Genomic DNA, 23,692 nt, shown 5'->3' on the forward strand with positions numbered 1-23,692 from the left:
TACCGTTACTATGGAAACTGGAGTCAGGTATGTGTCGTCTGTGATGAGAGTGGAACAAAAAAGACACACTCAGCCGGGCGACGATCCTTCATTCATGGTTTTATTTCTCCGTGGAAGCGGTTACACATCTCAAACAAATCGTATACATAACACCTCCACCTCCTTTCTGACCCCTCCCGAATGCAGGTGGTTCAGTTAAACTTCTAAAGGGTAAGACATTGTTTTATTTCCCTCTACCTCCACCTGCCTACACCCAAACATGCCCGTTCCTTCCAGTTACACCTACAAAATAAAAATTTGTCTTAAGATCTATGGAATAGTCAGACATTTCAATATAAAACATGTTCAAAAAAAGTACATTAGCTGGCTCGAGAGGAAAGTTTCTAATATTTCTAACACTCTTGAGCTCTGACAATACAATGAGGACTTTTACGCGGTGTTGCTAGTGTTATTAGAGGAGGAAAACATCCACTGAGGTGTATTCACAAGGCTTCTGAGTATAATCTTGGACTTTTGTGTAAAATACTTCACATAGTGGTCAGTATTACTGAATATTACTAATCTGTACATACTTTATGTGTCCTGAACACAACCTCAAGTTTTGGACAATTCAGTGTATTTTAATCTTCATTGTGTGTTCATGTGTGTGTCATCAGCAAGTCTGAATGTGGCGGTGAGATTCCCTCCAGGTGAGTGTCAGGTTGATTGACAGCAAATCCTACTGAGTGTGTCCATGGTTACTCTACTTAATTAGTGCGCGCGTGTTAATCCGACCAATCGTTCTCCTCTAACTCGGAGTCATCCTCGGAGTCGGAGTATTCCACAGCGATGCGTCGTGACAGGATGGTGGCCACGTCGTTTCCGACCGGCTCCCTCTTGGCCTGCTGCTCCTGCTGCTCCTGCACCTTCTTCAGCTGGATACCTGAGAAAAAACAGACACCAACTGAAACTTCCTAGGGTTTATTACTAACAAAACATAGACGTGTGACACAAAAATCAGTTGCATTTTTTTTGCACAACTGAGAAAGCATTCTATTATCTTATGTAATCGAGAAATGATTGGACTATGTGACTACAATGTGAAACCCTAACCACTGTCTTTCCACCTCTGTGGTTGGTGGAAAAATTGAATTTTAACATTTGTTGCAGTTTATCAACATACTTTTGCTTTAGTCTCTTATTAATGTTTCAAAATGTTTACAGTTCCATTCCAATTATCTTTTTTATTATCTAATTTCAAAGCTTTCCCAGTAGTCTTTTAATTATGATTATGCTGCTTTAAGCCAAATGTGTGTTATAAAAACAAACTTGTTTCTGCAGAGCGGCAGTAGTTGATTAGAAATTCACCTCAGAGTTGTGGGCGGGTCACTTTCTCCCACTAGCTCCCAGCTCCCCAGACCCCACCCTAACATTAACAAAAATGGCGAGAAATATGGGAGCTGTCCAGCCGTACAGTTTTGACCCAGATGCCAGCTCGGACGAGGAAAACTAAGACGTGTGCAAGAGGATGCATCAAAATGGAGCGGAGCAGGGAGCTTGTGGTCGGCCCAGCATATTTTCTACATTACATAGGTTTTTTCTTATGGCATTTTTTCCCCTGATTCACAACGATTTGAAAACAAAAAACTCGGAAATACAATTTTAAGCTTCATTTTCTAAATATATGTCCCCCACCATCAGAAAATATCAAAAGAAAGACTATTTTCATTGGGGTGGTTTTTTAAAATGTGTGTAACCTTTGTGCTATCCTATGGGGTCAAGATGACCATTGACGTCTTATTCCTACCATGACAAAGGTGGATAAAGGTGGAGAGGATTTCATGTATTCCATGGACACCAGTGAAGATCACAAATCATTGAAGAAAAAAGGTTCAGGGCACTGTTTAGTGGGTCTAGATGACCCAACTCCCAACGTTAAAGTGACTAGGATAGCACAAGGGTTAAATAAAAAAATCTGGACTGACCTGCTCATTTAAAGGATGTCTCCTGGAAACCCCTTAGAAAATTCTTATTCATGTTCTCGTGACATAAACATTTAACCTATACAATGAGGCCTCTAGAGTCGGACATGTGGTCGATCCTGTTTTTATTTGCCTAATCATGTGTTAAACCTTATATTCACATGATCTTAAAACAATCAAATCTGTTTGAAGAAAGTTGGATGAATCTTGTTCTTGCTGGCACTGAGACTCTTACCCATGCGGATAGCGGCCAGCAGATCACTGCGGGCATCGTTGACAGCAGTGTTCTCAGAGACTGTCACAGAGGACATCTTGTGGGTGGCGGAGTGGGAGGCACCAGCTGGAATGGGAGGTGGTGGAGGACCAGGAGGGGGTGGAGCTGCCTGGGCTCCAGATACAGGTGGTGGAGGCGGAGCATAGCCGCCAACAGCAACCATCGTCCCAGGGGGCATGGGGCCTCCAGGCGGTAAGGCAAAGGCTGTCTGGGCAGAAGGGATGAGGGGAGCGGAGGGAGGAGGAGCACCGGTGTTGGCGTAACCATCCATACTGAAGGAAAAAGGAAAACTGGAGTTAAACAAACACGGCTTCGTGCTTTAGTCACTAAAATAAACCTCTGTGAAGAGGTGTTCACCTAAAAATCAACCATTTAAAAAAGCATTTTTTAATTTGCTGCAAGTTTAAACGCCCATGACATTATGAACGCTAGAAAAATCAGCAGGTGGCAGTATTACTCAAATTGTAAAGAAAGGTCTAATTTTGGAGTAAACTATCCTGAAACTGACAAAACACAACCTAACAAATTATTAAAGTAGCAAATAAGTAGCCAATGGGGCTCAAATTTGGTAAATAGTGTTAAAAAGTTGTCCTGTATTAATAACATGTTTCTTATGGTTTAATGGTTAAAAAGTGCATTGCTTTAATCTGATTTACAAAAGAAAGAAATTAAATATAAAATACATTAAGTGACGTGATGGAGGGTTTAAAAGTTAAATATGTACATACAAATATAACTATATATATGTGTCTTACTGGATGTGAATTTGTGATCTATAGCTGAACAACAACCTCTTCATCTTTATCCAAAACAACTCTAACTACTATACGGAGCAATGGGGGAAAAAAACGGAATAAAACAGATTTTATGTCAATTTCATTAACATTAAGAACTACTCTAACAATCATTTCATTATTGCTTCGATTGTAATTTTAGTAACTTGTGTCATGGCGGTGAAAGCTGCAGTTTGAATGGAAAAATGGGATTTGGGCATATAAATAAAAACAATTAAAATGTTATGCAGTAGACAATAAAAATGTATGTATTTTTTTTGAAATACAACAATTTTACTTTGTGGAAATGACAATGTTTATTTGTTTATGTTAGACCAATCTAAACCTACCGTTTATGCTTTTTTAATATAGCAATAAGATATATTATAATAAAAAATGTGACTTAGGAGGATGAGTTTTAACAGAGTCACATTCATTAATATTATTTCATAATTAATTATATTAGTGTATTTATATGTTTTCCCTCTTTATGGTGGTAACTTTATAATCAATCATTTGGCAAATGAATGATATTTCAATGAAATAAACTGATGAATCATAAAACATCCTAAAAAATGTAGCAGTTTCTGTGGACAATTGTCTGTAAGCCGCATAATAATTACAAACCAAAGTTTCAAAGGTATTCTTGATGATACAGTAGTCTTACTTACAGTCTTACTGTGTAAAAGGTTTAGGGAAATATTCAAACTACATGACATCCGTTACCTAAGTGACTAAAAAAGGCAGAAAGATCACAAAAATGTACTGTTCCTGTAACCAAAACTAAAAAAGTTTCTGAATGTAATAAATAAAAACTTTATTAATCCCATTTAAAGCTGAACTAAACAAACTTCCATGCATTATACGAAGAATATCCACCATAAAAAGTAAAGGACATGTCTGAAGAACCAAATCTAAATAAAATTCTATTAGAGTCTTAACAACGGCCAGAAAGCTGGAAAAATACACGAATAGAGATGTTCTTACAAAGAAGTGTAAGGAAAAAGATAAGGATTAGCTTTTATACATTGACATTAACACAAAAAACATTTGTACTTTTGATAATATAATATAATATAATATTAGTGTCTTTATGCTGCTTGTACTTTAAAGTACTGATAATTACATTATTGCTTAGAATTTTAAATTCAAACCTGGTAAAAACAAATAAATATCTTCTGAGATGTCAAGTTCTGCCATACAAAATGGAAAATAAATAGGAAGCAGAAGTTATCTGCAACAAAAAGGTCATAGAAAGCTACATTGTTGTCTAAATTGGACCATAACTGCTCAATTTAATATGTGATGTATATAACCAACAGTTAAGTAGACTGAATATTTTTTTCTACTGAAATAAACCCAGAAAACTAGGAAGAAAAAAACAATAAGCAAATGAAGCCAACAACTACCTGTATTCCATGGGGAGAGACATTGATCCGCCGTTCATCGCCTCAGCAGGTGGCGGCGGCAGTGGGACTTGGTGGATGTGAGAACGACCCAGAGTTCCACCCTGATAGGCCATCATTGTTCTGCCTCGGCTGTCATGTTCCCCGACGCCACGAGCGGCGTGTCCAGCCATCTGGGCGGCAAGGACACTTGGGGGAGGGCCGGAGTAAGTGTGGGCGTGGCCTGCATGGTTCATGCTGTTGGGATAGTGATGAAAATCGGCGCCGTGACCCCTGAAAACAGCAACACTTTAGATTGTGATTGTGAGGACAGCGAATCAACTTAATGTGTGTGTTCAGGTACCTGTTCTCAGGTGACATTGAGCCCTCAGAGGACGCCCCTCTGTCTCTGTGAATGGTGTGCCGGTGGTCCGGCCTCAGCTCCTTATCCAGAGCCATCATGTTCCACTCCTGCCGACGATTCCGCGCTTTGCGAACCTTTTTGACCTCCCTTTGCAACGTTCCGTCCACACAGCGCCTCTGCTCCTGCAACAAAGACAAATGAGACATTTAGAGTAGCAAAAAATAATTAAGACGCTTAGCAATGCAAAGCTGACTGTGCATCAGAAGTTTAAGTGGGAAGTTGAATGTAATAAATAACAACAGGTACTTCACCTTCTGCTTCCTCTTCTCTTTCCTCTTGTCTTCAGTGTCTTGGAGCATCTTCTCTTTCCACAGGTCAAAGAAGTAGGAGGGGTCTGTGTAGAACTTAAGAGCTTCCTTTTGGTCATCCCTGCAGAAACAAATAATGTTTATCTATATAATGACAGGTTCTTCTGTTAAGAGGAAATTTAAATAAAACTGAGCCTTGTTGTATTAAATCTGAAATACAGTGGTCCCTGGATATCATGGGGTTCACCTTTCGTCATACGATGTTTTTTCAGGGGAATTTTGCACGCTTTTTTTATAGCTTGGCTGTAGACCATTGTCAGTTCATCTCCTCCGTACCATGTCTCCTGTACATAAAGCGTCCAGCTTTCCAATTTACATAAATTTTCGATTGTAAGCAGATCTTTATTGACACTCTATAATTCTGGACACATTTTTTTTTACAAAGGTTTGAACATTGAGAGTTTAAACGAGAGAGAAAAGCTGTGAACACGTTAACATTAAAGTGTCTTATGAGGGGTTTTACAGCCTCAAAACATCTTTAAGAATTGTAAAAAAAATTAAGTTGACTACTTTGTTGATTATTTTTATATTAAACCTCCAGTGACAAATGAGGAACCACTAAACTGGGGATTGAAATACATATTTCTGAAGCAATTTTGTCTTTTACCAGTAGTTTCTAAATGCAAACAGTCCCAAGAAAAAAAGCACATTTTTAAGTTGATGTAGGTTTGTAAAAAACTATCAAACCAATCAAATTCTTCAGTTCAGTAACAAAGACTTTGCTGTTAGTTTGCACACAAAAAACTAAATATTTTGAAACATGTATTTTGTTTCTTTATCTGTCATGTGTCTAAGGTTTTATGCTCTAACATTTTACAAGAAATCAGCATAAACAATAATAAAGCTGCCACACCGTACATTCATCACAAGTTGCAGAAGTTCAAAATAATCGGAAAAAGTCAACACCAACCTATAAGGTGTGAGGATTGTGAGAGGAGGAGGCTTGTCGCTCAGGTTGTACATCTCCTTGACAGGAATGGGGACACTGCTCTTGGACACCACCTGCTGGTCTTGCGTGGTGGAGCTCTTAAAGGCCTTCCTCATGTTGATGTCTTGCAAAGAAACTACAAGAACAAAGAAAAACAGTTGATACATTATTATGCTAAATGGGCAGAAAATCTGAGTAGAGTAAAAGAGTTGATGATTTGTCAATAACTAATCAAGGCATGATGTGCCTTCAACAATCTGATCTACCTTCCTCCACAGTCGAGTCCAGCTGTGTGACTTTGACAGCCAGCCGGTCGATGCGGTCCTGGAGGGAGTTCGCCCGCAGATAGAAGGTGTTGGCTTCATTAAAGAGCTCGCCAAATATGTCCTCTGCGTGTTTACCTGACGTGGAGAAAAAAGAAAGAGGTGAAAAAAACTCAGAGGAATCCAGAGGACTTTTAATCTCCATCTGGGGTCAAGTACGGTAATCGCCACAGGAAAATGAGCTCAATCAATACAGTGGAAGTATGACCCAATGTGAAACCAAACTCTAAAGATCTGTGATGGAAATAGTAGCATATAACTTCATACGGTAACTTTTTAGATATATAATTTATCAGATAGATGTGTGTGCCTAACTGATTAGAGTAAAAAAATATCTTTTACTATTTAGGTTTTACTATAGGAGTGTTTCAAGTTCTGAATCTAAAAAAAAAGTGAACGATTTTTGGGTAAATCTAAACATATTTCTTAATCTTACTTACAAAAATAAACGACAATCTTCAGGATCAATGCATGTTTTTTTTAACAATCGTTGGTTTAGCTTTACTTAAAGATCCACTCCACTGAAACTCACTGTGTTTCGGGTGTTTTTAACATGTTTTTGTGGCATTTTTCCGATGATGAATGACACATATAAAGAAAAAATTAAGATTGAAACTCCATTTCTGAGTATTTCTTTATTCAAATGGTGATGGATCAGAAGTAGATAAAAAAAATGCAGTTTAAAAAACTCTTAGTTGTGACGTGGAAACTAAAATGGGCGGGCCAAAGCCTCCCTGCTCCGCTCCATTCTGATGCAACCACTTACAAACTAATAGATTCACGTATGTCTTTGTCTTCCTCGTCTGGTCTGCCATCTGGCTCAAAACTGTACAGCTGGATAGCTCAGATATTGCTCGCCATTTTTGTTCCACCTGTAATGTTAGCTTGGGGGGACAGGAAGCTTGCGGGAGGGAGTGTAAACAAAGGGATGATGGGACATTAGCGGAGGCTTACTTCCGCTCCACAACTTTGAGAGTTTCTGATGCCGCTCTGCACAAACTTTGTCCTAGAAAACGATTCTGCTGAAAAACAGCAGAATCACGACGAAAAGAATACTGGGGACACTTTCAAAATAGATCAAATATGACTTTAAAGACCCACTCTGATCATCTTTTGAGCTTTTGTAAAAGAAAGGTAATTTTGAGCTTCATTTTCTTCATATATTCCCTTCATCATCAGAAAAATGCCACGAGAAAAACCAAAACACAAATTTCATTGGATTTGTTCACAAATACAGTTTAAAGTAAGGCCACAATGTTTGATTTCCTGATACAGCTATTTAGAAGTAACATTTAATATTTTCGTTCCAATAAATCCTTCACAGTCTTAAAGCACTGGTCTGCAAAACATTTGCCGTCAAAGGAAGTCATATCTTGGCTCTGGGCTAAGAGGAAATAGTCTTTGAGTTTTAAGAAATGGTTTTGCACAACAACACTGAAAATTGTGTAAAATGGACCATATATCACGTTAAAATCACTGCAACTGTTGTGTTCTGTATAGAGTGGAAACAGAGGGACCCCCCCGCCTCCTGTTGACAGAATGGGCAGCAGGAAGAACACTTGGAGGAAGGAAGAATCCCAGATCCGGCACTCTGAGACCATAGACTCTGGCGTCCCATGAGGCCTCTTATGGTCCAAACACATGCACATAAGCACGCACAGATATTCTCTGTCAAGTCTGCTCCAGCATTTATATTTAACACACACAGCTGTTGTCAAAATGCCCTCTCCCACTGTAGGAACTTGACAGAATAAAAGACCAACAGAGGCAAATAGGCCAAATGAAAAAGGGTCTGGTTTTGATGCATGACACAGAAGTTCATAAAGGTTCAACATATTGATTTAATAGGAAAAAATAGGGGTTCAGATTAAGACAAATGGCGGATAACAGGATCTATGATCTCTTCAAGGGTGTGAATGGCACGAGTGGGAAGATCAGCACCCTTGAACCTGTAATAACTCTTTGATGCATCTGCAGTAAGTGCTGCAATCGATAAATCTGCAGACAAACGGCTTTGACACAGATGCACAACAGAGCAGCCTGAACAAACACAGCGCATAACTGCACAGTCACATGTCCACGGCCCAACAGATAACTTCATTTTTTTTAATTTTTTTTTTGCAGAGGCTGTCTAAAAAGATTACATTTCAACGCTCTATGTTCCAGTGTCGGGCTTTTGTAAGCCTGATTCCATCCCCGTGACCCCACCAACCCCGTAACCATGACAACAACTAAATCAATCACAGGTTTAGGATTAATGATGAAAGCATGTGATCTTGTCCCGCTACAAAGATCCACACACTGCAGAAAGCCTTCCACAGATCTCAAAGGGATAACAGACTAAGATGCACCAGTTTGTTTGTTTTTTTGTCACATTCTTAAAACAGATGTGTGTTATTTCCTTCCCTAATTTAAGACTGTCAGTAGTAGTTTGTTTATTGAAATGTGTATTTACATGGGTTTGAATCTTACTGAGGCTGCTGAGCTGGCGGATGATGGCAGACAGCGTGTTGTTCATCACACACTCCAGCTCGCTGCCGATGCCCTCGGGCAGCTGCCCTCGACAGAGGTGACGCGGCTCGATGTTCCTCTTAACCAGAGGCATGGCGAGGCCTCACTCCGACACAAACTGCAGGGAAGTGCAAACAAAAGAAAACTTGCGTGACACACAAATTATGCTCACGGGATCTTAATGAACTGAAGTGTCCAAGAGCAAGGCATCGATTTAATTGTTCATTACTTTCACAATGAATGCTGTGGTACATTTGTCAGGACAAGTCGGCACAGGAACTCCCTGAAGACATCTGACAAATGTGGAGCTAGTGACGGGGTGTTGGTGGCATTTTGTTGCTGCATTGTGAAACAAACAGAAGACGGACGTTCGACTGTCCAAATGATAGAGTAGACAGGTGACCTCCACATAAATAAACCCAGAAAGACAAGGAATATATTAAAGTCAGAGCAACCTAAACGTTCAGACTACTGGGGGGAGAGAGGCCTGGTGATGCTATCTGTCTGAAAGTATAATTGTATTACATAAATTATATATAATTTAAAGCACTTGCTAACGTAAAAAGAAAGGACATAAAAAAGATGGCAGCTAAATAGCTCCTGTAAGCATGCATTAACATGACAGAGGTGGTAAAAGACATGGGGACAGACATCGCCCAGTTAAACTTGTAGAGTCACTGTTTTTTGCTTTGAGAGTGTAAAGGATGTTTCGTACTGTTTGGCCTTTTTCCCCTCTTCATCCATATTTACAGGAAATTGCAAAACCAAAAACAGGCTAGACTTAATGGAGCTGCTGACCAGAGAACTGAGAGTGATGACCAACTGTGTGCTAAAGACAGAAGACTTTGGCAACCAGCAGAGAGATTAAAGCATTAGAGATAGGAAGAAACAGCATGCCAGCTAATCCCGCGCCAGTTTGTGACAGCTCCAGCTGGAAAACTGTCACAACAAGAGATTGTGGTGAATGTTAAAAACAAGAAAAATGATAATAAACTGTTGGGCCCACATCCTCTCAATGTGACTGTCTCTCATACTAAGAACATGTGTAGTAAATGATCAGAAAGCAGGAAAATCTTCTCATTGCAGTCATCTTATCCGTGTGGTTTGCTGCTTCCTGTTTTTAAAGTGTGAGTCTGCCTCCTGCTTCCTGGTCCTCCCCGTGTCACATCTCTCCTTCCTGTTCCAACACTTGGACAGAACAATAAAGCAATCCCACAAGAGCCAAACTGGAAAAAATAAAATGGTTTTGATTGTAAAAAAAAAAAAATCTCAAATAGTAGTAAAAAAAAAAATAAATCAGTGGAGAAACAGGTTGATGGGGCATAACGAAGGTCTAATTATAGCAGACAGGTACACAAAGAATAAAACTGAAAATACTGGAGTCTATTCAAATCACTTTTAAGCGCTAATCCAATTTTATGTAAATTCATCTCATCAGATTAAATACATAAAAGAGGTAAGATTATATCTTTAACATAAAAACGCACAAAGTAACAAGAATCACTAAACTATTATGGTTCCCAACAGGAAGCAGCAGTAATTACAGATACAGATGACACAAGACACTTGTGTTCATCCTGCCCCACTGCCACCAAAACAGTCCGCATCTGCCCCCAAAAGGGTGTAATTACATTGTCACAAAAGATGAGGAGCACAGCTGATAAGAACTGATTTGGTTTAAGCTGTTTTCTTCATTAAACATTTTGGAAACTGCTCCTTTCTGCTGAATAGAACATAGCAGCTACAAATGAGAAGATTGCATGTTTTTGCTGGTACTGTCTGGCCTGCATGACAATCACACTGATGAGGGCAAATAATGAGCTATGGGGGGACGAGCGGGAGGAGGCAGCCTCCTTTCCGTTTGGGAAAGTGGAGGCGAAAGAGGGTGTTTTAAACGGGTCCAAGTGGGATCCGAATGCGATAGATGAGATCCAATGAATAAGAACTGTGTGTGAGCGTGAAAAAAACAACAAAACACATAAGGTTGTGTGTAAAATGATAATGCATACGTCTGTGTTTGAGTGTGAAGGAGAGGGATTTGAGTGGGGGGAAGGGTATGAGCAGGGACCTCAGGGAAGCCACTGAAAGGTTCCCGGGACAATAGAGCTCCGTTCACACGGCAACAGCACTAACACTCCCATGCATCCATCCCCTCCTCCTCCTCCTCTTCCTCCTCAACCTTGTTTTAGGCCCCTTTTTAGTTGAGCACTGAAACCATCATAAGTGATGCTCCTTCATCCCTTCACCAAAAGAGGAGAGAAAGTGTCAAACTTGGACCTAAACGCATCCCCTCACTGATACATTTATTTGAGCAGATTCTTCCTCCGGATCGCACTTTTATGATGTTTCCATAATTAAAACATTGCACCAACCTACCATCACAGCAGGTAGCATCCACAGTGTCTCATTAGGAGCACATAAACTGACCCTTCACAGGGAAAAAGACCTTTGATCTTCAGAGATGTGACATTCAGAGTCTGCCCGCTTCCCCTCCAAAAAACACAGCTTCTTTACACACACAACCACGATGAAGGAGGACTCCACGAGTTGTAGGGACTCCATTAAGAAAGAAGGAGTCATTATCAATTTATACTCAGAGTACAGCTTCTTGTATCAGAAAATATGTTGCCTGGTCTATAGTAATGAATAATGTAGCCTAAATTACATCAGGTTGTACTGCCCTAGATATGACGCAGAAAAGAAATTCTCCTTACTCGCACACTATTATGACACACGTGGAATGTAGGTAAAACTTTATTGAATACTCAATTCAACTTTGATCAAAATCATAATCTGATTGTGTTATTATTGTGACATAAAAAAAATGACTGCCTTTGTAAATACTTTAACACAGAAATAAAAATGGATAGTGATTTTGGTTTTTTGTTAAAAACATTGAAGACCGTCTCCAATAAAAGTTGTGTTTTTAACATGTTCCTGTGGCGTTGTTCTCATATTAGAGGACATATATAGAGAAATCTAATATTAAAATAGCATTTCTGTGTATTTTTTTATTCAAATTCTTGTAAAATCAGAAGCAGATCCAAAAATTGGAAAGAGCTTGAAGGTGACGTACAAAGGTAAGCCACAATCTCCTTCATTCAAATGTATCCACTTGTAGACGACAAGATCCAAGCAAGTCTTCATTTTCCTAGTCCAAACTGGCATGTGGCTTAAAACTGTACTACTGGATAACAACAATATTGATCGCCATTTTTTTTGTACCAATAATGCTAGGTTGGGGTTGTAAGGGGCTGTGAGCTAGTGGAAGAGACTGTAAACAGATGGATTATAGGAAGTAGGGGCGGGCTTACTCTGCACAAACAGTCTTGCCCACAACTCAAAGGTGAATTTCTAATCAACTATGCAGAAACTATGACCTAAAAGAAAGAAAAAAGCTGTGTCCAAATCCCCACCCTGATCCCTAACTACTAAAAAATATATAGTGCAGGACTGTCTCATGTCCTGGATTTTAAAAGCAATTACGATCATGCTCATCACTTTTTTTTAAACAGCAAATATGGCGGCATTGATTTCACAAAGTGAAATTATAATTGATATGAGATTTTTGCCACAATCATTTATGCATCCACTGTGTTCAGAAGATAAAAACGTCGATAGTTTATTAAAAATATATATTTAAATACTTTTTTTGGCTAAAATTGTTCAGATGCAATGCATTGTGGCCAATCTATTGAGCATCGATGCACACTGGTCTTTCTCAGAGACTTCTGGGAAATTTTTAGACTACTCGTTTTTGGAATTGTATTAGATTTTGGCTAAAAATGGCATAATTAAAAGGCCAGTGGGAACGTTTTTACAATAAATACAAAGATAATCGGAGTGGGTCTTTAAGAGAAAACTTGGCAAGTGTAGACTTTATTCTTTGACAAATTTCAAAGTAAATCTCACTTTAAATCTATTATAATCCAATATTACTGCTTACATTTTCAAAATTTGGTAAAATTGAGTATCTGGACATTTTTGTTTATGATTAGAACACTTTTAGTAATTCTACAGCTGTAGCTGAATTATTATCAAGAAATAATAGGATATTGTTTTTCATCATGACTTCTATTCTATATTTTGCTTAGTTTACAGATCAGGTTGACTCAAAAACTTAATTTGATGAGCTATAATTGATTAATGAGCATATTTGTTGTCGCTTATTTACATCAAATTGATTAAAAAAAATAACTTTGTCTCAAAATAGACCTTACATACATAGCTACAGAAAAGGCTCCTAGTATTTGGGTTTGTTTCCCGCAATACATGAGCTCCAAAATACTGATACAGTGTGACTCGGGGGTCGTGCTTTTAACGCAGGCTGCTGCTATGATGCTTCAGCCTCCGTTCACTCCCTTTTTCCTAACCCCAAGGCTTCTGTGAGCATGACCGCACACACAAGAGCCGTAAATTGATGGCAACAACGATCAATCACTGCTCCGCACCGCCGCTTCCCGTTATCAACGAACTGACCCACATATCTGTTAATCTATCGCCGTCCACGCGACTTTTGTGCCATTTTTGATATAAAATGTGACCATCAGTTTGCAGTTAAAGTGTCAGAAAAACACCAGCTCGCTACAATTACATCTATGTAGTTTAAAAGCTTCAAATTAGCCACGAGGGAAAGTAGTATTCATTGTTTCCTGATTTCTACACAAACCGGGGTGCGCTTCAACTGACCACTTGCTTAGCTAGCTTATGTCCACTGCTCGGCCACTTAGTTGAAATAAATTAAAGTAGAGTCGTTATGCATATTAATGTCACGGCGATTATAAACGATGTGAGTAGCGGTTTTAAAAAAGTGTATTAAAGCTCTCACCAACACTTGAAATGTTAAAAGAAATCCGTCCGTTCGCACGTCCCGTTAAATACTCCTATTAGCTCTGCCATCCTGTATCCCTCGGTCCGTCTCGCCACTCTAGGGAAGATCCTTGAAGAACGAAGACACACCCACTATCTTATCAGCAAATCACATCTCCAAATTGATGATTGTACATTTGAGTGACAGGTATGATAGCCAATGGTGTCTTTTGAAAAGAGTGATTGACAGGGAGCGCTCCCTGCTCCGGGGCGCTTTTACTAATGGAGTGGGTGGGTTTGCTGACCTGGTGCTGCTGAATGTTTATATGCAAAATCCTGGCAGACGAAGTTTGTTTGAAATTGAGTTGTTTTAAGTATTTTTTTTTTATTTTATTGAAACAAAGGGCCATTTAAAAACTTAGTTAAATGAAAAAATATTATCTATGGAGGACTTAGAAAGGTGTCACCGTGATAAAAAAAAAACACACACACATGGGATGGAAAAGTATTGTATTACAAAAATAGTTTGGCCAGCATCCTACAGGAAGAGGTGCAGTGAGAGGACACTCAGATCCACAGTGGATGTGTAGGCAAAAACAATCCAAAGCCAGCTGTTCTTTCTTTTTTTATTTTTAAAGATTTTGTTGAGTCTAAGAACTTTAAAAGATTAGACATAGACTGTTAAGTGCTGTGATTTCCCTTTGGCAGCTGGTTAAAAAAAATAATGCAACAAGGGCTATTTATTTATTTGTTTAAAAAGGCCAGATTGTATTCTAGAAAAAAAAAGACTCAATGGTCAGGGGGTTTATTTTGAAAATCTTTGAACCAAGGTCATCTTTTTTTGTTTAGTTCACATGGTGGATAAAGTAGTTGTTCCTCAGTTATAATGTTCCTGGGAAGATGGACAAGTTTTGAAAAAGGTAGCCCCCAAAATTAATGTGTGTTAAATTTGGTACCTAAAAAATTTAAAGTGAATTTAAATGTTTGACTTTCTTTAGAAACATTTGTATTTTTAACAATATTAGGGTTGGAAAGGCTCATAGGTGGTTAAATGTATACAATCTTTGCTTCAAAACTAGTTATAAAGCACAAAACATGACATCTCTTTGTAGGCGTTTCCTAAATCTCTTTAAGTTGTGGATCCTAGAAACTTTATAGAGTTTAGAATATTTTATATCTATTTAATTAAAATTATTCTAATTTCTTCATCCCTTTCTACTGCAGTTATGCATTTTATTATTTTATTTTAATACCATTTTAGCTGTTTTTACTTTTCTAGCATTAGACTATTTTATAGTTGTTTTTTTGTTCACTAAGGTGTTTTTTTTTAAATAATCTGGATTGATGAATTAACAGCGACCAAATAAATGTAATGTTTTGCTTGCAGCTCATTCTTAAAACTATTGAACAGAATTGTGCTACCATAAACAATACAGAAATGCTGCAATTGCACTAAAGAAATAAATAAAATAAAAATAAAAAAATCAACCAAGTGAATTTTTCCATTTTTATTGTCAGGATACTTGCTCCATGTAAAATATTTCAATACAATACAGTACAATGCAGGTTCCATCTGCCATCCTCAATGCGATTGCTTGGTTCTGTCATCATATTGTAAGACTCACACACTGCGTACAGCAGAAGCAAAGTGCTCAACTCACGCGAGCTGCTTTTGCCATCAAAACAAAACCATGAAAATGGATTAAATTATAAACTACTAAAATCTTTTTTTTTGTCTTGTCTGGAAAAAAAACTGGACACCACAGCTGTGGCGTCTCCACATCCTCCAAGCAGGATTCACAGCAGCTCAGTTCAGTCCTAAGCTGAGGCCCTTACAGGACCGTACAAGCAAAACCAAAACGGACAGGAGGACAGACGGACTGGGAATCTGTCAACGCTGGCAGTCACATAGCAGCTTTCGGTCGCATCCAGGTTCTGACGGAAAGACGGCTGGGTTCAGGTGTAGATAGAAAAAAAACGTTTGAAGCAGAGGAGGGAGGAGAGGACAAGATGTTTTTGCTGTGTGTGCGCTGTTCAAACCGAGCCATCTTCTTTAGGTTAGTTTACTACGTCCAAGTAATGCAAACTGGTGGAAAACAACCCTTTATTCGTTCATCCTCCCACCTTGTCTTCTGCTGATCAGGCTTTGCTCTATGCTGGGTTTCTAACACTGGGGTTGTGGTGTGGTCAATAGACTGCTGCAGAGACGATGTCCTCTGTGTGTGAGGCAAGATGAAGAGTGACAAGGTTTGCCGCCTTGAACTTCCCCGCGTCCCTCAGTACATTCATTCAGCTGGGTGTGGTGAGGGCTATGTGTACCCACGTGTAGGAATTTGTGTGTGCATGTAAGTGTGTGTTTGTGTTTAAGGGGCGGGGGGGTTCAGTAGCGAGGGTGTTGGGAGTACTGGGGTGGCTGTTGGGAGGTAGAGGAGTATCCCATGCTGCTTTGGGGCAGTGATGTGCTTGGTCCAGGGTTCTGGTAGGCAGCATGCTGATTCTGGCGCTACAGGAATAGAGGAGAAAAACGAAGGAAACTTTACATTTTGTTCCAAGAGCTGCATTCACACAAAAAGTTTTATGCGCTTATAAAAATATAGCTGTGCAGATGTAGATTTTTTTTAAAATCTGGTCACAAGGAGGCAGTAACCACAATGTTTAAAAGATTTTTTTCAAAAGTGCTGCCCGCCTCTATGCAACACCGCCACCCTTGCTGCCCGGGTCTAGGCGCCACCGGCGCTCTCACCTGTGACTAAACCTCACTTACTGAGCAGCTACTACGCACATCTGACTTCCCCTTCTCTTTCTGCAAAGCTGTTTGAGCTGCATGTGGCTAAAAGTGCTATAGATTTGCCATCAGCATCATCAACTGATTCAGCAAACCACATTGCTTAAGATTCTAAAAATGGTAAGAGCTGCATGTGATAAGTTGAGTTAAAATCCACTTTATTTTTTATTTTTTTAAATGGCGGCTTTTCTGTTGGTTTTATCTCCACAGCAACCATTTTATATTTGGGTCGCCTAAGGATAACGAACAGATCGAATTTGGTTTCAGATAAATAAAAATAAAATAAACTTTTAAATTTCCTTAGCAACAGAGGTTTTTTGCCAACCATGCCCACATTCCTTGTATTTTCGTATCCAATGTTATATAAAGTTGTTGAGTTCTAGCCATGGATGCATGCGTTAAATTTTCACAGGATTCACTAAAAAATGTGCAAGTAATAGGAGAACAACACTTTTTCTAATCGACACTGGCACACCGTCTTTTTTCCATAAGTGCTTCCTTTTTCCTGCTCCGCCGGCGCTGACCTTGAGTGCGGCGGCAAAGCGAAGCGATATATATGCTGATCGTCACGATGTGTTAAATAAAGCATCAGTTCAAAGAGAAAGTTCAACTCTTTTTGTCCACATGATAATAGTTTTAAAGAAGCCAGCGAAGTGATACAGAACATTTATGTTATGTGACCGGAACTTCTCTTTTAGTGGTATATCACTGTGGTATATCACTTTTTAATGCACATCCAGCAGCCCATCAGAATCGAGAATTCACCATGGTATAACACCCATTTACCAATGCAGAAGAGCTGGAGGTTTGAACATGGCTTAGAAAGAGGAGGCGGGCATGGTGGTGGTAGATGCATGGTTTACCTGGTAGTCTGGGGGGATGATGAGGCCACCTGAGGTAGTGGTGGGCGGGACAACTCTCACTTTCTTCAGAGGAGGGCCCTGTGCATGGCTGTTTTCTGGGTTGCCTGTGTGCCCCGCCCCATTTGTGTGGTTATTTCCTTGTTGCTGCTGCTGGTTTTTCTAAAATAAAAGCCCCCCCCCCAAAAAAAAGATCATTATAGTTTTACACCAACGTTTTGCTGTATGTACATGTTTCCATTATTTGTCTGGACACAAAGTTCTTAAAAAAAACAAAAAACTATTTGAATAAACAACAGATTTTTACTTTGTCCGCTTTGTCTTCTGGCTCCTCTTCTGTCAGGAATTCCCTCTTGGGATAAGGAATCTGACATCCGGCGAACACACTGCAGAGAAAAAAGGCAAAATAATCTATCATCTTCAAACATTTATTCCCCCGTCTCAGATCCAACTAGTGATGAGACGTTTCCAAGAGGTCCCTTGATCATGCGAGCCGAGTGAAGAGCTCGCACAACACACACACACACACACACACACTGGGAATAAACTCGTATTTGCTGTAACTCACTCAGATGTGGGTAAGGGTTCCTCGAAAAAGTAAGGGTCCTGCATCGCCTGCTCAGAAGTGATTCTGCGGATGGGGTCCATGGTCAAAAGCTTTTGGAGCTGTAGTGAAACACACAGCCAGAGTCTCAAAAACAGAAATACAAGTTAAGAAAGTTCCATTACTGAGGCTTTGAACTCACCAAGTGGAATGCTTTACTGTCTGGTTTGACTTTATGTTTTTCCATGTACTTTATAAGGCTGCAGTTTGTGTATCTGCAATTAGATTAGAAGTAACTTTTTTTAAAATTTCTTTTAGTGAAATCAAGACACATTTTTAGGAATATTTATGCACTTGCTATATTATCTTGAGGAAAAATCCAATGTTTCTTTCACTTTGCTGAAGCAAAAAATGAAAAAAGACTCACGTGTTCCTCCGAAAGTCTTTCATGAGTGTGGAGTGCTCTGGCATCTTTTTGATGTCTTCCCAATCTTTATCTGTTAGATGAGGGGAAATGCAGTGACATTCCCTCATTTACTTCATAAACTGCACTTTTTAAGTATACTTTTGTACCCTTCAACTTACAAGCCATTCTCTATTTTTTAACTGAGAAGTGGTGCTTTTTTGACTCTCTTTTCAGTAAACTAGCAAATAAAATCTAAAAATATAAACTTGCTGATTTTCTGTAAACATAACAGCAATCTGTCCATTTGATTTCTGTATTAGACTTTGATCACAGTTGAAATGACTGAAGGGAAAAAGAAAAAAATCAGATCAAGTGAAGTGGAAATTATTGGTACAAATGTAGCCCCCCAACTAAAAGGTTTTACATTTTAGAGTCTGAAGGCTGATGTTCACAACCCACAGACTGCATTACCAACTTCAGAAGTCAGCAACATCAGAAGCAAATAAATAAAAAAATTTCAAAGATGGAGGTAAAGTTTTTAAACGTTATTTCTATACTGGAGAGGCAAAAAGCAGATGCAACATATTTTCCCCATGAATTCTGATCGCAGCTGAATCTTACCAGCAGGAAAGCCCATGACATTAAAGATGCGGTCCAGTTGGTCATGGTGGTAGGGGTTGCTAGTCTTGATGTCCTCCTGGCGACAGTGGAATATGGGTTCAGATGTCAGCAGCTCCGCGAAAATGCAGCCAATTGCCCAAATGTCTAGCAGAAAAAAGGGAACAAATGGATCCATGATTCATGGTTTCGCCTAAAACGGTCACAAAGCTTTAGAGAAGACTATCTCACCGATGGCTTTGGTGTAGTGCCGGGCTCCCAGCAGCAGTTCAGGTGCTCTGTACCAGAAAGTGACTACCACGGGGTCCAGGTCGGCTAAAGGCTTCAGCGGTGAATTGAAAAGACGAGCAAACCCCATATCGGCTGCACAACAGGCATGTTTTGAGTAAAATTAAAAGGAAGTCTTAACCATTGTAGGCAATTTGTAAATGTCCAGTGATGCATACCGATCTTTACTCTGCCCCTCTCAGGCCCTTCTCCCATCACTAAAATATTAGCAGGTTTCTAAATAGGGCAATAAAAAAAACAATAAGTTACAGTAAAATTTGAACAAGATAAGCAACAGCAACTGTCTCTTTTTTGTTGTTGTTTAGTCCAATTTGTGAACTTGACTTTCACTGTAAAAGTAAATGCATTAAACAAAAACTATTTGTTGCTGCCCTCTAGTGGACAAAATCAAAACTTCATAAGCTGTATTAGCTTTTTTTGTAAATTAAGCTCAGGTGCTATATTTTCTGAGAAAAACAAAAGGAGAAATATTATATGAAAAGAAGCCTATATCAGTTAAAGAAGGTCAGCACTATTTAGCATTTTAAAGGATAAGTGGTAATTTGCACTAAACCCACGCTGTTTTTACATTTAATCCATTTTTTTTTCTTTACTTTGGTTTTTTTCTTTCTATTTTAGCTAAAAAACCTTCACCCTCCTAAACCCCAATCCTCTTACAAGGTCTCTGTGTAGGACCCAGTTGGCATGGAGGTAATGGATGCCATCCAGAATCTGGTAGAGCAGAGACTTCACCATTCCTCTGGGAAGCTGAAGCGGCTTCTTGTTGGCCTTGGATGCTCTGTGAAACTTTATAATGTGCTACGGGAAGACAAGAAAACAGCAGCTGTACCATGAATGAGCACATTTACCAAAATGGACTCTTTTCTACAGATCCACACACTGACATGTGTGTTCTACAGGCAATATGGTTTAAGCATGTGTTTCCACTTCTGTGGAGGGGGAATGCAAGTGTTGCAGCTCTGCGGCAGTAAAAGGTATTTCACTTACATTCTCTGCCAGTCGTAACTGCTTACTTAAATGGAAAAGGGTTTAACTACCAAAAAGCAAAGTAATTCTTCTCATGACACCAACAGACTGGAGTGTTGTTGTTTTTTTCTTTCTGAAGTGTGAAGCATCAAAGGGGCGCATTCCCGCGTGTAGAGAAAAATCTTCAAAGTACTGACGTGCAGTGTAATTTATGTAACATATCGTTGAGCATAGGTGGGGATTTGTTACTTGTGAAAAAAGTTAAAGTAGAAAAACATCGTATTGGCTCTCCCCTCGCACAGCAGTAGTGTGATTGATGAGTAGTGCAGTTCCAGTGTGTGTTTCCATTTTACCCAGAGATCATGCTCCGCATAGTCAAAGAGCAGCCATACTTTACGGTCCGCGTGTGACAGGAAAACCTTCTGCAGGGAGATGACATTGGGGTGCTTCAGCTCCCGCAGCAGCTGCAACATAAAACCCTTCAGCTCCATGGCATAAATCAGGAACGACAAAAACACACAGACCAGAAACATTTCCGAAAATAAAACGAAAATCAGGTATTACCTGCACGATCTACCAAAAGCAGATAAACCTTACAATTAATGAATGCCTATAAAGTGTTTGAGTTAGCCTGTAAGTTCAAAACATTTTGAACGCGCCACAAACATACATAAAATATTCCAAACACCTTCCAGCTTTTGTTTACCTGACGACCAAGAAATATTCTGATAGATTTGACAGATGGGAGCCTGTTTATGGAGTAAAGTCAGAGTCAGCATGGCTGTGATAAACTGCAGGCAGGAGCTGTGCGTTTGTTAATCCCAGCACTCTCTGGTTGCAATTTTAGACAATAAAACTACCAGGCAGAAAGTATTGCATGTTTGAGGTGATCTTCAGCAATTACTATGGCCTCAGAAAAAAAATGTAGTTGCCAAACATTCCCTGAGCTTGGTGCTTCTAGAACAGTTCTTTCGGTACTTGAACAAGCCTCTGACCTGCAAAGACGATAAATAAATAATCTGGCAACAACCAAAGTGAGAGAATGCCAACCCAGACTTTCGATTTTTGAACACAAATATGATTTTCAGTGCTGGTAAGCAGCGAGTAAATGATCTTTAAGGGGTTTTGTTCAACTTAAATTAATAATTTCCTTTTTCATGTCTGACTATTCCACCAGTATCCAGCATGTACAGGAAGAATGATGGGTAACTAGCTGCTAAATGTAATGTTAAAAGTCACAAATGGCTTTTTGAGATGGGGTGGAGCGAGCTAAACAAGCATTTTATGCAAAGCCTGCTTCATTTTCTTTGTCCTTGTTGAAAACAGCTAATCTTTATTTAAATCACAAGAAAAAAAAACATTTTGGTGTTCTATCCCTTTAAGTTTAGACGTAAAAGGATTCAAGGGACAGAAAGCTGCTAATATGGTCAGATGTCACACTAAGGACATATTGTAGTGCATTTTGAAACATTTTAATCCAATAAACACAAATGTCCTTTCAATGAAATATCTTAATTTGTCTTATTTAAAGTTTAGGATGATTATGAACTTATTTTACAAATGAATAAATGCAATAAACCAATTTTGGTTTCATTTAATGAGTGGTTAAAACAAAAATATTCTAAATGAAAAGAATGGCATAAATGTATTAACCAGTGGGAAAAAGCCCTTACTGCAATCTCTCTGCAGGCTGACATGGAGATGCCAGTGCCTTCTATCTGCTTGAGGGCGTAGTCTTTATCATCCTTCCTAAAAACAGAAAAATCCAGCACATCAACACCAGGCCAGACAGCAGGCCCCCAGAAAGCTCTATGCACAGAAAACAAAAATAAAGGACGGGAGGGGGGCACTTGGCAGCTGGTGTGGGGAGCTGGTGAAGAGGCTGAGCTGCATTACCTCCAGATTTGTGTAATCAAGCTCACCTCTGAGGCTCTAAACAATAAAGGGGGAGAGGAAACAGGCGGTTTCTGGCAGCTGGGAGGGACAAACAGAGCTCTGGGACTGGCTCACTCTTGAATATCGTTCCTCCTCTTGGCCTAAATTATCTTATAAATCCACACTTTGTAGTTGGAAAGATTCTGCAGCCCACGGTGTCTCATAAACAACAGTAACACAAACATCTCAAAGCTTCTTTCTATGGTTCTGCTGTCCAGATTTTCTCCTTTAGGGTAATGCGCCTTGTGTGGGCCAGGAAGTTGCTGCTTTAACCCAGGTTAGGGCCAGATAAAGCTAGGGACCACATCGGAAAGTTGCACTTTAAAAGCTCAAGTGTTGCTTTAACATTAACAACATAAATAACAAATCCCAGTGTCACTACTAGAAAAAATATGTCCCCTAAAAAATAATTATTATTGAAGCTTAATTTCCTGTCTAAATATTAGTTTAAAAAACTGATCTCAGACACATCTATACTGCCAATAAACCTTTATTTCCACTGGAAAATCATAATCAAATTCATAATTAAATGTGTGTGGATTATGATAAACAAGACCTGAGAACCACAATAAGTACAATATCAATTTAATTAGATCTAACCTTAACTAATACAATTTAATGATGCTCACACAGAACCAACCACAAAGCTGCATGCAATGGTTGCAAATATATTCCTGCTAAATTAGCCTCCCATCCATGAGAGAAAATGTCACTCCTCATTTAAGCTAGTAGTGCTGCTACACAAAGCTTCCTCAGCATCCTAGTGTGGGCTTTTTAACACTCTGCTATTGCTGTTTTTGTCTGCAGCACGCTTCCTCCACCGCGAAAGGGGGCAAACTAAAGTGGTTTAAATGGAGCGGGAGGGGGCTGGCGCAGGGTTCAGCGGCTGGAGGCCTTGTTGGTCATCAACTCACCCATCTTTTCTCTTCGCCTTGTACACATGACCGTAGGTGCCTCTTCCCACTTTGCATCCTTCGTACTCAAACAGGTCCTCGACGCGCTCTCGTTCACCGGTCAGCTTCAGTTTAAAGTCATAGTCCATTTTTCACCACTTCAGAGGCTGAATGTCTGCGTTTCTTCCTTTCTTTTTAAAGCGTCGCTAGGGAGGCAACTAGGCTCCTTGACTCAACGAGCTCGGTTTTTGGTTATTTCAGCTAGTTGCCTTCCCAGCGGGTCCCTTTCTTTCTTCAGCTCAGCTTCCACATCGAGGTTTGGGCTCGAAAATAACCTTCCGATGGGTAAGCGCGGAGATTGGCAATTATCCGTGCTGAAAAAGGCCCGATTTTACAATTTCCTTTCTGTTGTTTCTGCGTTTCTCTCAGCCGGTATCTTCTCCAAAGAGACGCAATTCAGTCTGTAGCCACGGCGTAATCGTGCCAGCCATTGTCGCAAAGTGTCGTAAAGACAGCCCCTGCAGCAGAGAAAGGAGAATGGCAGAGATACACAACCACGTGGATATTCGCACTTAAATAAATAAATAAATAAATCAGTACGTGGGTGAACAACAAACAAATAAAGCCGAGGAAGGTTTTTCAGATATTCTTTCTTTTATTATGCAGTCACTTGCCAGTGTTTAGTTTTTACAGTTCAACAA

At 39.5% G+C, this 23,692-nt stretch overlaps 2 protein-coding genes across 3 annotated transcripts; both read right to left on the reverse strand.

Annotated features, from left to right (window-relative positions):
* Positions 1-79: 79 nt before the first annotated feature.
* On the reverse strand, positions 80-13,911 carry wasf3 (WAS protein family member 3). The gene is made up of 9 exons (XM_004081057.4): positions 13,716-13,911; positions 8,849-9,005; positions 6,320-6,454; positions 6,036-6,189; positions 5,069-5,186; positions 4,758-4,939; positions 4,418-4,687; positions 2,197-2,507; positions 80-922 (listed from the first exon to the last, which is right to left on the reverse strand). Exons 2-9 carry the CDS (start codon positions 8,979-8,981, stop codon positions 765-767), a joined length of 1,461 nt encoding a protein of 486 aa, XP_004081105.1. The 5' UTR covers positions 8,982-9,005; positions 13,716-13,911; the 3' UTR covers positions 80-764.
* A 1,278-nt stretch (positions 13,912-15,189) lies between these two features.
* Positions 15,190-23,534, reverse strand: cdk8 (cyclin dependent kinase 8). 2 transcript variants are annotated; one of them, XR_002292639.1, is made up of 14 exons: positions 23,013-23,534; positions 21,837-21,912; positions 20,517-20,627; positions 19,855-19,995; positions 19,356-19,413; positions 19,141-19,272; positions 18,913-19,056; positions 18,313-18,382; positions 18,088-18,160; positions 17,910-18,007; positions 17,649-17,727; positions 17,345-17,503; positions 15,866-16,199; positions 15,190-15,813 (listed from the first exon to the last, which is right to left on the reverse strand). XR_002292639.1 is itself a non-coding variant. In XM_004081058.3 (13 exons), the coding sequence occupies exons 1-13, from the start codon at positions 23,138-23,140 to the stop codon at positions 16,077-16,079; spliced, it is 1,392 nt and encodes a 463-aa protein (XP_004081106.1). In that variant the 5' UTR covers positions 23,141-23,534; the 3' UTR covers positions 15,190-16,076. The 2 variants fall into 2 exon arrangements, 1 of the variants encoding a protein (XP_004081106.1); XM_004081058.3 differs by having other exon boundaries at positions 15,190-16,199.
* Positions 23,535-23,692: the final 158 nt, after the last annotated feature.

The sequence above is a fragment of the Oryzias latipes genome, chromosome 20 (genome assembly GCF_002234675.1).
Source record: "Oryzias latipes chromosome 20, ASM223467v1".
Classification (NCBI taxonomy): domain Eukaryota; kingdom Metazoa; phylum Chordata; class Actinopteri; order Beloniformes; family Adrianichthyidae; genus Oryzias; species Oryzias latipes.

What these genes read in the sequence shown, in the direction of transcription:
- wasf3 (XM_004081057.4), bottom strand. Translation starts at nt 8,981, where the DNA reads ATGCCTCTGGTTAAGAGGAACATCGAGCCGCGTCACCTCTGTCGAGGG. An exon ending in AAGAGAAGAGGAAGCAGAAG is followed by an intron (nt 4,940 to 5,068) that starts GTGAAGTACCTG and finishes TCTTTGTTGCAG; the next exon opens with GAGCAGAGGCGCTGTGTGGA. An exon ending in GCTGGCCGCTATCCGCATGG is followed by an intron (nt 923 to 2,196) that starts GTAAGAGTCTCA and finishes GTTTTTTCTCAG; the next exon opens with GTATCCAGCTGAAGAAGGTG.
- cdk8 (XM_004081058.3), bottom strand. Translation starts at nt 23,140, where the DNA reads ATGGACTATGACTTTAAACTGAAGCTGACCGGTGAACGAGAGCGCGTC. An exon ending in GAACCCTTACCCACATCTGA is followed by an intron (nt 17,728 to 17,909) that starts GTGAGTTACAGC and finishes TTTTCTCTGCAG; the next exon opens with TGTGTTCGCCGGATGTCAGA. An exon ending in CAGAAGACAAAGCGGACAAA is followed by an intron (nt 17,504 to 17,648) that starts GTAAAAATCTGT and finishes CTTTTATTTTAG; the next exon opens with AAAAACCAGCAGCAGCAACA.